Raw genomic sequence first — 12311 nt, forward strand, 5'->3', positions numbered from 1 at the left:
ATATATAAATTACTAAATTATGTGCCGGATGATAAAGCCTGTTGGGATGTGTGCGGTCTGCAGGCCCTAATTTGCGCAACCCTAATAAAAATTAGTTTCTGGCAGATTTGGGTTTTTTTAGGTGTACCTTATTTTCTGGAAAATCTGGTACTTTTTTTTATCAGTATTGTTTTGTCACATCAAAGCAAAGCCAAGAACCACATGATATTATCATGGCATTGTGGAGTTTATTAGCTTCTGAGAGAAGACTTCAAACATATACATCTTAATGTAACCAAGCCACAGTCTCCATTTGGAGCCTCAAGGAGTTGCTGAGCCATCAGGTCTTAAGAGGGATTTAAAGAGCTAAAACTTGACAGAATAGTCTTAGGAGTTATGGCAGTGGAAGTGCTTTAACTGACAGACTTGAGCTTGGCCCACGGGTTTGTGCCTCGCACCTCCAGCGGCGGATTGTTGTGGAAGATGTGGTTGCAAAGTTCTTCCAGGGGCGGCTCGGGATCCGTGGTGGCAAACTGGGCCGCGTCTTCGATTTCCTTCCTCACCTCCACATCGATTTCCTGCCGCGGAAAAAAACATCACAAATAAACGTAGACTGTCCTTAAAAAGTATTTGCCCCCTTTTCAGAATTTTGTGGTTTTTACTTATTTACCATTAACAATGGTTTCAGATCATCAAACCGATTCCAATATCAACCCAGAGAAATACAAAATGCAGTTTTGAAAAGTTAATTCAATTTATTAAGGCACAAAAAATCTGGGCCATGTACTTGTCCACCCTTAATAAATCACAGACCAACTGTGACTAACCACGGTTTTGGGAAAACGGAGTAAAATTTCACAGGCCACGCCTAAAATTGATTGCCACCAACGGTGTTGAGTCAAGAAATGACTTAATTTGAATCTGTTGGAAGAATTTAAGTAGGCTACAAAATCTCACGAACATAATTGACTTGTTGCAATCCAAAGGAATTCCAGAAATAAAGAAAAAACTGAAATTTATCAGTCCGGAAAAGATCAAAAAGACAATTCCGAAGTTTTAGGGCTCCAGCGGACCACTGTAAGAGCCATTATTGGTCGACCAATTAAGATTACTCCATGGAGTGTGATGAAAGCTCATTCAGAAGGTTACAAAAGAACCTCAAAAAACATCCAAGGACCTACAGGCCTCGCTGACCTTAGTTAAAGTCAGTGTTCATGAGTTCTCTATGAGAGAGACAATAGGCAAAAATGGCATCGAAAACCACTGCTGTCACAAAAGAACACAAAGAATCGTCTCATATTTGCCGAATCACATATTGATTATGCTCGAAACTTTTGGAGAAACATTCTGTGGACTGATGAGTCAATGATTGAATTTTTTGGAAGGTGTGCAGCCTGTTACATCTGGCGCAAAAATGGCACAGCATTTGACTAAAAGAACATGATGGCCACAGTCAAGTATGGTGGCGGCTGCTTTAGTGCCTCAAGACCAGGACAACTTGCTGTGATTGACGCAAAATGAGTTCTGATGTTTATGAAATGAAATGATCTGCATTTATATAGCGCTTTTCAAGTCAATGACTTCCCAAAGCGCTTTACAGTGAGCTTCCCATTTCCCAATAGCGGCCTTGTATTGCAGCCATGTAAGACGCTAACCTGCTTATTGGGGGTATTAGGGGTTCAGTGTCTTACCCAAGGACACTTCGACATGTAACACGGACATGCCGTGATTCGAACTGGGATCCCTTGATCCCAAGATGAGCGCTCTACCTCCTGAGCTACTGCCGCCCCAAGAACGTCCAGCCATCAGTTCAATTCCTCAAAATCAAGTGCTCTTGGATCATGCAGCAGGAAAACAATCAAGGTCCGGATTTTAATCCAATCGAGATGCTGTGGTGTGACCTTAAACGTCTAGTTTATGTTAGGAAACCCTCTACTATGGCAGACTTGAAACAATTTTGCAAAGAAGAGTGGGCCAAAATTCCTCCTTTGTGAAAGCCACATAACCAATATTGTACATTTTTGATATCTGTTATTGAAGCCTAAAGTGGCCTAACTCACTATTAGGTTTAGGGGGCAATTACCTTTTCACATAGGGCCAGACAGATTTCCATTTCTTTTTGTGCATTAATAAATTAATGTGGTCTCTGTGTGATATCAATATCATTTTGATAGTCTGAAAACTTTGTGAGTTATAAATATGCAAAAAGAAAAAAAACAAATAAATCGGTACTGTATGTGAATGTTGCTACCTTGAGCTCCTCCACGCTGGCCATGTTGTTGCTGAGCATGCGGTCCTTTAGCAAAGAGATGGGGTCGCTCTTGCTGCGCACTTCCTGGATCTCCTCGCGGGTCCGGTAGCTGTCAGGGCAGAGATGAAGGCGTGGAGTAGTCAAGTGGCAATACAGATGTGCTTTCAAAGTCAAACCGTTGCACTTGGGCAGCAACAATTAGTCCACTTTGTTGACAAAAATTGATGAGTCTGAATGCAATGGACATGATCAGACAGTAGAACAAAACAGAATCTGACTCGCTTCTGGAAAGTTTTAAGCCAATATGGTTTTAATTACATGCATTCTACATTTTCCATCTATCTATCTATATAACAAAGCAATATCCCCTATTAGGATGTGGCTATAGTCCAGAACACACTCACATTCACCAAACATTTGTTTTCCTTTGCTCTTCCCAACCTGACACTGAACATTAAGCCCACAGTACAACAAGGGGTGAGTTGGTGTGCCATGCAAGCCTAATCGAAAGAAAGTTCTTTAAAGCTCAATAATGTATTTAATATAACAATGTCATAGAAAACCCTCATAGTTTTCTTTTCTTTTCAATATTTGATACAATAAGAAACAGAACATTTATTTTTTTCATCATTGAAGTAATATTATTTAGTGTTGGTTTTTAGTTTAATTTGGAAACTTTTTATTTGAGATATTCCAATATATTTGTGAGTTAATGATTATATAATTGATTTTGATCAGTTTCGATATGAAATAATAATAATTTTGAATAAACTGCATAGTCAATTACCTGCGATGTATGCCGATGGAGATTTTTCATTTTCCGGAGTTCCGTTTAGCGGAGTGGATGACGTCACACGCTAAGCCGGGAATCGGAGAGGATGACTATTTTTTGCGATGATGACTATTTTTTGTCTATGATCACTATTTTTGCACCAAATGTATAATTGCAGAAACCCTTACGTTACCAAACTATTACGATACCAAACTGTATTACAATACCAAACTGTATGTAACATACTACATGCCGACATTTCTTGTGTAAATTATAACTATAACCTTATCCTCCTTGTTTTATAACCTTATCTTCTCTGTTCCTTTATCTTCTTGGCTTTTTTACCTCACTGTGAATGTGTGAAACTGAAGAGTCATGCCCAATTTCGTTGTCACAATATGTTAACCCATTTTGTAACAATGACAATAAAGGTATATTCTGTTCTATTCTATTCTCCAGTAGCTACCGGTTGCTGCAGGTAGCTCCACGTTAGCGTCCGAGATGCTAGACGTAAGCCACGTTTCCGTAAAACACAGCAATCTGCACTCCCTGTACGCTTTGACGTTTTTCACCAGCACAGCCAGTTAGTCTGTCTTATTTGGTATGGAGTTAACATTTACCATGATTACGGACGGTACAGAAGACTTATAACGCCGCTAGCCGCTTAGCCTTAGCTCCGGCACTGCATCCATAATAGGGCCCCCACATCACGCCCGCGCGAGAATTCTTCAGGGCAAGGAGTTGATTCCTCGGATAAACACATTTTTGTGCGTTAAAACCCATAACGATATGATAGAAAGTAATCCAAAGTGTACGGACGGCACCGAAGTTTTGTGACCCAACCGTAACACCGTAGTGGGTTCAAGAAAACCGTACTCATTACGGCAAAACCGTAGTACTTGGCAGGTATGCTCTCTGTCCAGACAATGACGAAGGGACTTTGTGATCTTTTCTAGAAAGAACAAAGCTCTGAATCCTTAAACTGTCTGTACTTATATATTCATGTTTCTAACCAAACTGCGCATACATGTGATATAGCCCGCTGACACACTGCCACACAGCGCCATATGGTGAAGGAAACAAAACGAGGCATGAGGTAGGTTGATAGAAATCTGATCAAAGCCACTCCTGCGTAGTGGTGATTTATTATACCGAAATCATTCTCAGAGGCTTGGTACTTCACCTAAGGGCTTTTTTTTAAGTATTTGAACTTTTGGCAATCAGGGGCAATGTTTCTGAAAAGGTAAGTGTACGTTACGGCACGGAATGAGTTCATAATTTTTCACAGAGTGTTCTACTATATGGCCTTTAGCAAAAAAATAAGTTTGACACCCCTGGTTTTAAGGGTTTTGCTGACATCGTGTGGCTTCTATAAGTAAATACTGGTCATATTTCAAGGATTACCTGACGCCAGGATCGCTCATACTGTGACCATGATACCGATATGTCTGAAGTTCCATCAGAACAGGACCCTGAGAAAGGGCAAAAACCAAGTTAACTGTGCAAATCAAGATAAAAATAGTTCGTATCATATAATATGTTGGCCGTACCTTGCCAGCTCGGCACATATCAGCGGCAAACCGAGTCGCTTCGCGAACACAGAGGACATCCATCCCATCCACCTGAAATGTTAAAGGTTTTAATTTTAATTTATTGGTCCCTTTTGGGAAATTTACTTCCACTGACTGTGCCGAGGGTAATAACAGGTATTACATCCCCCCCAAAAAGAGCAGATACTAGTGTGGGACAGTGAGGGTGGACTGATTAAAACGGTCCTGTTCAGGGGGGTATTGATAGCGGGGATCAGGCTTTTCCTGCTATTGGTCAACATCGTATTAAATGCTGGTCTGCTATTGGTTTGTGTCTTACAGAATTGTGATAATGCCCATATTCTATTCACTGTTCAGAATCATGCACGCTCCGTAAAGATTTGGCAAATTGGCAATACAATACTGTATTAATCATCAATGGGTCTGGAGATTTGATGCTATAGAGAGAAGCAAAAACCTAACAACCATTGACAAAACGCTCGTCATTATCAGGAAATACCAATAACCGATCTGGACAATTATTAAACACGAGGTTCCAATTAGGTCATGGCAATCTTAGTAAGTTTTAAAATCAGTTTCAATTCTTTATTCGCCACTCCCACTTTTGCATCATCCCGCTACTCCATTCTACCAGCTCAAGTCAAGTTACACCAAATGTGAGTCAAATTTACTTTTTTACTTTATGTGTGTATTTATTCATATTGTTATTTAGTCGTACCCGGAGACCAGGGATGAATTCTCCTCTCTTGTAGTAATCGGTGCTGGCAGCCGCTCGCTCCACTGACGTGCCCATGCCGTAACGATTGTTCTCACAGATGAAGATAACAGGCAACTTCCATAAGGCGGCCATATTGTACGTCTCAAAGATTTGACCCTGCGCGACACATATTCAGCTTGAGAAAAGAGCAGTGGTTCTACACTGCCTTGAAAAAGTATTTGCCCTCTTCCTGGTTTGTTTTTTGCCAATGTATCACTCACAAAAGGTATCAGATTATTAAACCAATTTTAATATCATACAGAGACATTCCAATGAAACACTAAATGCAGTTTTGAAATGTTGATACCGTTTATTAAGCAAAAAACAAATAAAAATCAAATGCTATCCGGCCCGATGTGAAAAAGTTATTGCCCCTTAAACCTGAGAGAGAGTTGGGGCACCTTTTGCAGTGATAACAGAAATCAAACGTTTACGATAAATGGTAATGAGTCTTTCACAACGCTGATGAGATATTTTGACCCACTCTTCTTAACAAAATTGTTTCAAATCTGCCGTAATGGAGGTTTTTTTTTAGCATGAACTACCCGTTCGAAGTCACGCGACGGCATCTCAATTGGATTTAAACCGGACTTTGACTTGGCCACTCAAGAACCTTCAGTTTGTTTTTTAAGCCATTCAGAGATGGACTTGCTGGTGTTTTGGATCGTTGTACCGCATTTTTTACAGCAGATGTAACAGAATGAACATCTTCCAAAAAGGTCCATTTTCAACTCTTCAGTCCACAGAATATTTCTCTAAAAGTCTCAAGGATAATAAAGATTTTTTGGGGCAAATGTGAGACGACACTTCGTGGGTTTTTTTTGCGGCAGCAGTTTTTTTGTCAGGGAAATCTCTCATGGATGCTATTTTGGCCAGTTCTTATAGTCGAGTCACTAACACCGAGTTAAGCTGAGGCCAGCGAGGCCTGCAGTTCCTTGGATGGTTTTCGAGGTTTTTTTGCAACCTCCTAGATGATCCGTTGTTGCACTCCTGAAAATTTCTTAGCTCATTGACCGCGCCTTTTGCGGATAATGGCTGTAACAGTGATTCACTGGAGCACCACAGCCTTGGGCAGGACAAAGACTAGGAACCTTCCCCTGGTGTCCTGCGAAGGGCTCTCTCCCGGGGGAGCCTTACGAATCCAACTCAATCCACTCAGACTCGCTCTCTCTTTCTTTCTTGGTCCTCTCTCCTTCTTTGTCTCTCCTTTTCTCTCTTCCCCCTTTACACTCTTGTCTCTCATTTTCTCTATCCCTCTCTTTCCTACTCTCTCCCCACCTCTCTCACTTTCTTTTCCCCCTTTTTGCGTTTTACTCTGTCTGTCTATTTCTCTTTCTATCTGTCCCTCTCTTTCTCTCCCTTCTACTCTCCTCTCTCTGTTCTTCTTAGGGCGGGCGACTTTGAGAGCAACTCTGGCCCCCAGTCCAAATGCCAGTGGTGCTTTCGAACCATTCGCTGCGATCACACCCCAATCACCTGTACTACCTGCCCGGGGGCTTCCATAAATCATGCACCGGCCTGTCCGAACGTACTAAGGACTTTAGAGGCTTCGTCTGATTGGTTTGCTTGGGTCACACCGCGTCAGGCCTGGCAGCAGAGGACAGTCGCAGCCCCCTCTCCTTCGGAGAACTACGGAGCCTCCCACAAGCGAGTCTAGCGCTACTAAGGATTACCTTAGGCGCCTTGAGTGACTCAACGACAACAACAACAACCACAGCCTTGGAAAAGGCTTCGACAGATTTCAATCACTTTTTTCCTATTTCTTCGGCAATTTCTTTGGATTGTGGCATGTCAATTATGTTCTTGAGATTTTGTAGCCTACTGTACTTTGTCTAACAGATACAATTTAAATATACATACACGTACATATGCAAGCAACACAGAATTCAATAAGGGGGCAAATACTTTTTCAAGGAACTGTATGTAAAAGAAAAAAAAGTGCAGCTCACCTGGTTGGCAGCGCCGTCGCCATAGAGACAGACACATAACTGTTTGTTGTCGAGATAGTTGCAGGCCAGAGCCACGCCGGCACCCAGAGGAACCTGGAAATAATCATTCAAGGAAAGATAATTTACACTTGGTCCAGAGTAAATCTTTCCACCACTTGGAGGTGCTAATCTTTTCCCCATTTTTCCAAATCATTTTTTTTACTGAATTAATGCGTTTTTGTACCACAATGTGCCACTAAGCATTACACACTCTCCCTTTAAATTGCTTCATCAGACAAAATAAGTTGTTAAATATACTGTGCTACCTCATAAGCAGATAAGTATTATACTAAAAGAAAACAAATGTAAGCTGCCACCACGTACTGATGTGGTTACAGTTACTTGGCAGATTATTGGAATGAAGCAAATATACTGGCCAATAGCATACTTTTTTTAAAAGATAAAATTAAGACATTTCTTGAAGTAAACTAATCTGAAAAACACCTCTCAAGAAAAAGCAGAGTAGACATCTCCAACACATACCTGTGCTCCAACGATTCCATTTCCCCCATAGAAATGTTTACAGTACATATGCATGGAACCGCCTTTTCCCTTGGCGATGCCGCTTCTTCGGCCTGAAAAAAAAAAAGAAATTCAGAAAAATAGCGACACTTGAAAACTAGATAGGGCTGCCACTTAAGATTATTTTATTAATAGATGGATCAGTTGATTAGATTTTGATTAATCGGATAAAAAAAAAATACTTTTTAAATTCTTCCTCTTCATTCAAATGAAGTTTTGGGCGGATAGATAAATAGTGCACAAAACAATAGAATATTCTATAAGACTATAAAAAAAGTGTTTGTCAAATAGCAATAAACAAAAATACAAACATATGTATGCTACACACCTACAAATATGTAAGATACTTTTTATTTACCAAGTGCAAAAGAAAAAAGCCAGACAACATCAGAGAAGAACCGATCACAAAGACTTTGTGCATCAATATATGGTATCGAGTCATTCTCTCGCAGACCAAAGTGCTACTACAAGTTTGCAGCTGGATCAAGACGACGTTGCAAAACTTAATGGGGTCTCGAGTCACACTATGCTGGATTGAAATAGTACTACAAACGGTATGTCCCCTCAACAGCCCCACTACAATACATCGTGACAACAAAATTCTATACACTCTGATTTGCATTGAATTCATGTGCTGAGTGACGCATAAATCGCGCGACACAAGGAATCGATGATCAAATTTGTTGCCAATGCTTTCAATAATCAATTTTTACTCATTCAGTGCTATAATATATAAAAGTTTTCAGAAACATTGTCCCCGAGGGCCAGACCGTAAAAATGCATCTAGGAGTGTTTTTGTTTGTAGTGCAGTGGTTAGCACATTCGCCTGACATGCAAAAAGTCTCAGGTTCGAGGAAAAAATGAATGGGGAAAAAAGAAAAACGTGCAAATATCCATATTTCAATTTTTTTTTCCATCTAATTTGGAATGTATTTATATTGAATCAGAGGGTGTGATGACAAATTGTAATCTTACATTTATTATCCAAGTATGTTGACTCAAGTGTTCATCATTATACCTTCCTTTTTTAAATGATAAGATGGGATCATGTTTTACTTTTTTTACCTAGTGCAGTGGTAAGCACATTCGCCTATCACGCGAAAGGTCCCCGATTTAAGACCGGGTGGAAACATATCTTGGCCTGGAGAGGGACGGGCGCAACCAGGCTGTACTTGGACATAGCACAGGAAATGGACCCTACAACCCTAGAAGTTAAGGGATCCAAACAAACTAACATTTGAAAAAAATGTATAAAGTGTTTGACGCAGCTCATGAATAAGTATCAAGCCTCTGGGAATCGTTTGGGTATGAAAAATCACTGTTAAATGGTAGGAGTGGGTTTAATCAGATCTTTTTACATACATCTAGGAAGGCCCCACTTTCTAGTGTTGCTTCCAGTATCCAGTGAATGAAAGTGTGTCGGCAGCCCAACATGGCGAGTAGATATACTGAAGCAGTGATGAGGGACCAGGGCGTATTCCTTTAAAAAAAAAAACTAAGTCCTATCGTCATCATCTTGTCAGAGAGGGAAGACATTTCATGCACGCAGAAACGTGTTCACACAAGGGAATGCAATAGCCACGGTGATGGAAATCGACGAAAACATCAGACGCTGATAGGTTCTTGCAAAATGTGTGCATCGTTCACGCATTTGTTCAGGGTCCTTGAATTAAAATGTTATTTTGCAAGCAAAGTGGCCTTGTGTTTATGGAAAGCATTGTTTAAATATTAGATGCATCACAACTGCAGAAAAAAAAAACACAGAAATTATGCATCATTTCACAAAAGCAATGTTCAACTGTGGTTTACTAAACAATGGTAAAAGCTAGAAACATATTTTTTCGTTTTAATGAAATTATTATGACATATCTTATGCCTATATAGCTACAAAAATAACATTTATCTTGGTCTTCAAAAATGAATAAAAATGGCAAAAACTGGCTGACATTGACTCATCCCATTTGAGAGAAAAGTCTGTCATGTATTGAGTTAATCCAATGTATTGATTCGTAGTTGCAGCCCTAAAAGCAGCGATTGTGCAATCCACCTGTTAGTTCAGCCATGATCTCCTTTACGGTGCCGCCTCTGGTCAACGTGTAGCCGTGAGCCCGGTAGGCAGTGATCAGGTGGTCCGACAAATTGATGGCCGCCTCGATGCCGACGGCGCAGGCCTCCTGCCCAAAGAAACAAGTCGAAATGCTCAAAGGCTTGAAAAAGACAAGGAGGTTCACAGTTACCTGTCCGTCGTACAAGTGACAGAAACCGCGGATGATCTTTTGCTTGTAGAGCTGATCGGCCTTCAGCTCCATCCGCCTCATGGTTTGCATGGTGCGGTAGTACTGCAGGCCTTCGTCGCGAGTCATCATCACCTCTGTGGCGGGGCCCTCTTCCAATTTGTGGAGGTCGCATTTCTGAAGCAAAGACGCCACGCGTCAATGGCAATATGTCGTCCATCTCGCTCGTCTGATACTATAACTCACCTTTATTTCAAAGCTGGCCTGAGTTGTGAAGTCAGCGTATGTCCTAGCTGAAACCACCGCGGCAACCCCCTGCAAATGAAATGATTGAACACATTTGATTTCTGTTGTCCACAAATATACTGAAATGAAAATGCTGTCTCCAAGTGCCAACATTGAGGCCAATGATAAACTGTAGAAGCCCAGTTGTTCAATAAATATAAGACAGATGTTTAACTCTTTAAACATATGCGTAAGGCAAGTATTTTTTAAGCAGCTAGCCATAAGAGCTTGTCTATCACTTCTGGTTGGCCAAACACTCAATCACTCAAATAAACAATAAATCCTTAAAAAAAGCAGTGTCTTGCACTTACTAATTACACTACAGTACATCACAATATCGATTAGAGTTCGTTTTATCATACAGCCCTTATTCTGAACACTAAAAACAAAGGCCATTCTACAAGCACAACTATTTACAGTACCTTGTAAATATTGCCCATGTGTCAGGTCAAGTCCCTTTTTTAAGGAGCCCTTAACCACAAAAGGTATCTATCATAGGGCTGCACAGCCCTTTTACAACATCCCTGATCTGAAATTTAATTGAGGGGAACGAAAGAGTCAAAAAAGGAAAAAGAAATATAGAAAACGGGTTGCACAGAAGGTAATCTCCCTTCCAGGATAATTAGGCTGCTGCAAGGGCAAAGGATGTTGCAAGGGCATCAACAGAAAATAGTGATAACAGGAGTCATGCAAATAGTCCAGCTGACAGCACTGGCACGATCCCCGTCTCAAAATCTCGACCTAGATGATATATCAAGTCAAAATGCCGGTACAATAGCTCAAAATGCATGCACTGTGCAACAACCAGGCTTAACCTTCTTCATCAACGACAAGACGACATGAATATGAGGTCATCATGACTCGTAAGAGAATATAAGAATTATAGAATATAAGTGTGTTTCAAGCATTGTTTTAAGCAATTACGCTGAGATTGCAGATCTTATCCCATTTGGTATAGCATCCCACAGCACAGGGGTCTGAATAGAATATACACTCGAACCTGTGGATTTCATCCTGGCTCTTGGAAACACTAGAAGGCGAGCATTTTCCGAGCGGAGGCTCCGAACTGATATTCTTTTTTATACATCTTGTTTGTTTTTTCATTAAATTCATGTATATATCCGAGAGTGACACGCCTGTTCTCGTGATAAACAATGTCCACTACTTTGTTATCAATGACGATAAAGATTATTCTAATTCTAGTTGATTGGTGCAAAATCAGGTGCCGCAAAAACCAAATGAATCTTAACAAAATGTTCAGTTTGGTGTCGAGTTTGTATTTTTCAATGGCAGTTTGAAAATAATCAAACGTGGTCATTTTTGCATGCATTTTGAGCTCAGAGCCGTCTGTCTTGCCCATTACACCTATAACAGTCTTCAATGATAATGCTAAAGCTAACATTAGCACAACAAGGTCAACCGAATTTAATTCGGTATACAAATATCATCTCGCATTAAAATGATGCATCGACACTTTGCCGCAGGAAAATAATTCAATTTACTTACATTTTTTGTTGCACACGTCCTAAACGCATTCGAGAAAACGGACAGCATCTTTCCGGAGCTAAGAGGCTAAGCTACGTCCTTCTGACAGCTGCCTTACTTCCGGTTACGCTTCATTTCTTCTTCGCCTATTTTCCCAGAGCTGGACACTGCCTCCTTCACGACCCCGCCTTTGACTCTCAGCTGCATTTATTGTAGCTTTATTGTTTATTAACAAATGCTGTGTAAAATGTACTTTTAATTTTTATTTTTCAAATGAACTGACTTCTTTCATCATACTTTTTCACACAGTATAAAACAACTGATTTTATGATTTACTTGCGTATTTTTCAATGCTATTTTGAAGTTGGAAGTAAACTTCTAACGTTATTAATTAATATATAATGACGATAAAGAAAACGCTACAAACTGTGTTGGCTCCTGGTCGAAGGGTGACGTTGGTAAGTCAGTGAGACATAAAGATGAGGGTT

General features: G+C 40.4%; 1 protein-coding gene across 3 annotated transcripts; it reads right to left on the reverse strand.

The window, feature by feature from the left end:
• Positions 1-207: 207 nt before the first annotated feature.
• Positions 208-11988, reverse strand: LOC148349410 (pyruvate dehydrogenase E1 component subunit alpha, mitochondrial-like). 3 transcript variants are annotated; one of them, XM_088321172.1, is made up of 11 exons: positions 11845-11988; positions 10300-10368; positions 10057-10230; positions 9867-9993; positions 7781-7872; positions 7259-7351; positions 5271-5426; positions 4553-4624; positions 4407-4474; positions 2231-2339; positions 208-557 (listed from the first exon to the last, which is right to left on the reverse strand). In XM_088321172.1, exons 1-11 carry the CDS (start codon positions 11890-11892, stop codon positions 393-395), a joined length of 1173 nt encoding a protein of 390 aa, XP_088177298.1. In that variant the 5' UTR covers positions 11893-11988; the 3' UTR covers positions 208-392. The 3 variants fall into 3 exon arrangements, with proteins under 3 accessions (XP_088177298.1, XP_088177296.1, XP_088177297.1); XM_088321170.1 differs by having other exon boundaries at positions 4407-4624; XM_088321171.1 differs by having other exon boundaries at positions 9867-10230.
• Between the last annotated feature and the right edge of the window lie 323 nt (positions 11989-12311).

The sequence above is a fragment of the Urocampus carinirostris genome, chromosome 17 (assembly GCF_059441175.1).
Source record: "Urocampus carinirostris isolate Australia breed hairy pipefish chromosome 17, RoL_Ucar_1.0, whole genome shotgun sequence".
In the NCBI taxonomy this organism is placed as follows: Eukaryota; Metazoa; Chordata; class Actinopteri; order Syngnathiformes; family Syngnathidae; genus Urocampus; species Urocampus carinirostris.

Bases quoted from the DNA above. Each gene is read 5' to 3' on its own strand.
- LOC148349410 (XM_088321170.1), bottom strand. From the start codon at position 11,892: ATGCTGTCCGTTTTCTCGAATGCGTTTAGGACGTGTGCAACAAAAAAT. The intron at 7,352-7,780 runs GTATGTGTTGGA...GATTATTTCCAG, and splicing joins ATGGAATCGTTGGAGCACAG to GTTCCTCTGGGTGCCGGCGT. The intron at 5,427-7,258 runs GTGAGCTGCACT...TGTGTCGCGCAG, and splicing joins GCGACGGCGCTGCCAACCAG to GGTCAAATCTTTGAGACGTA.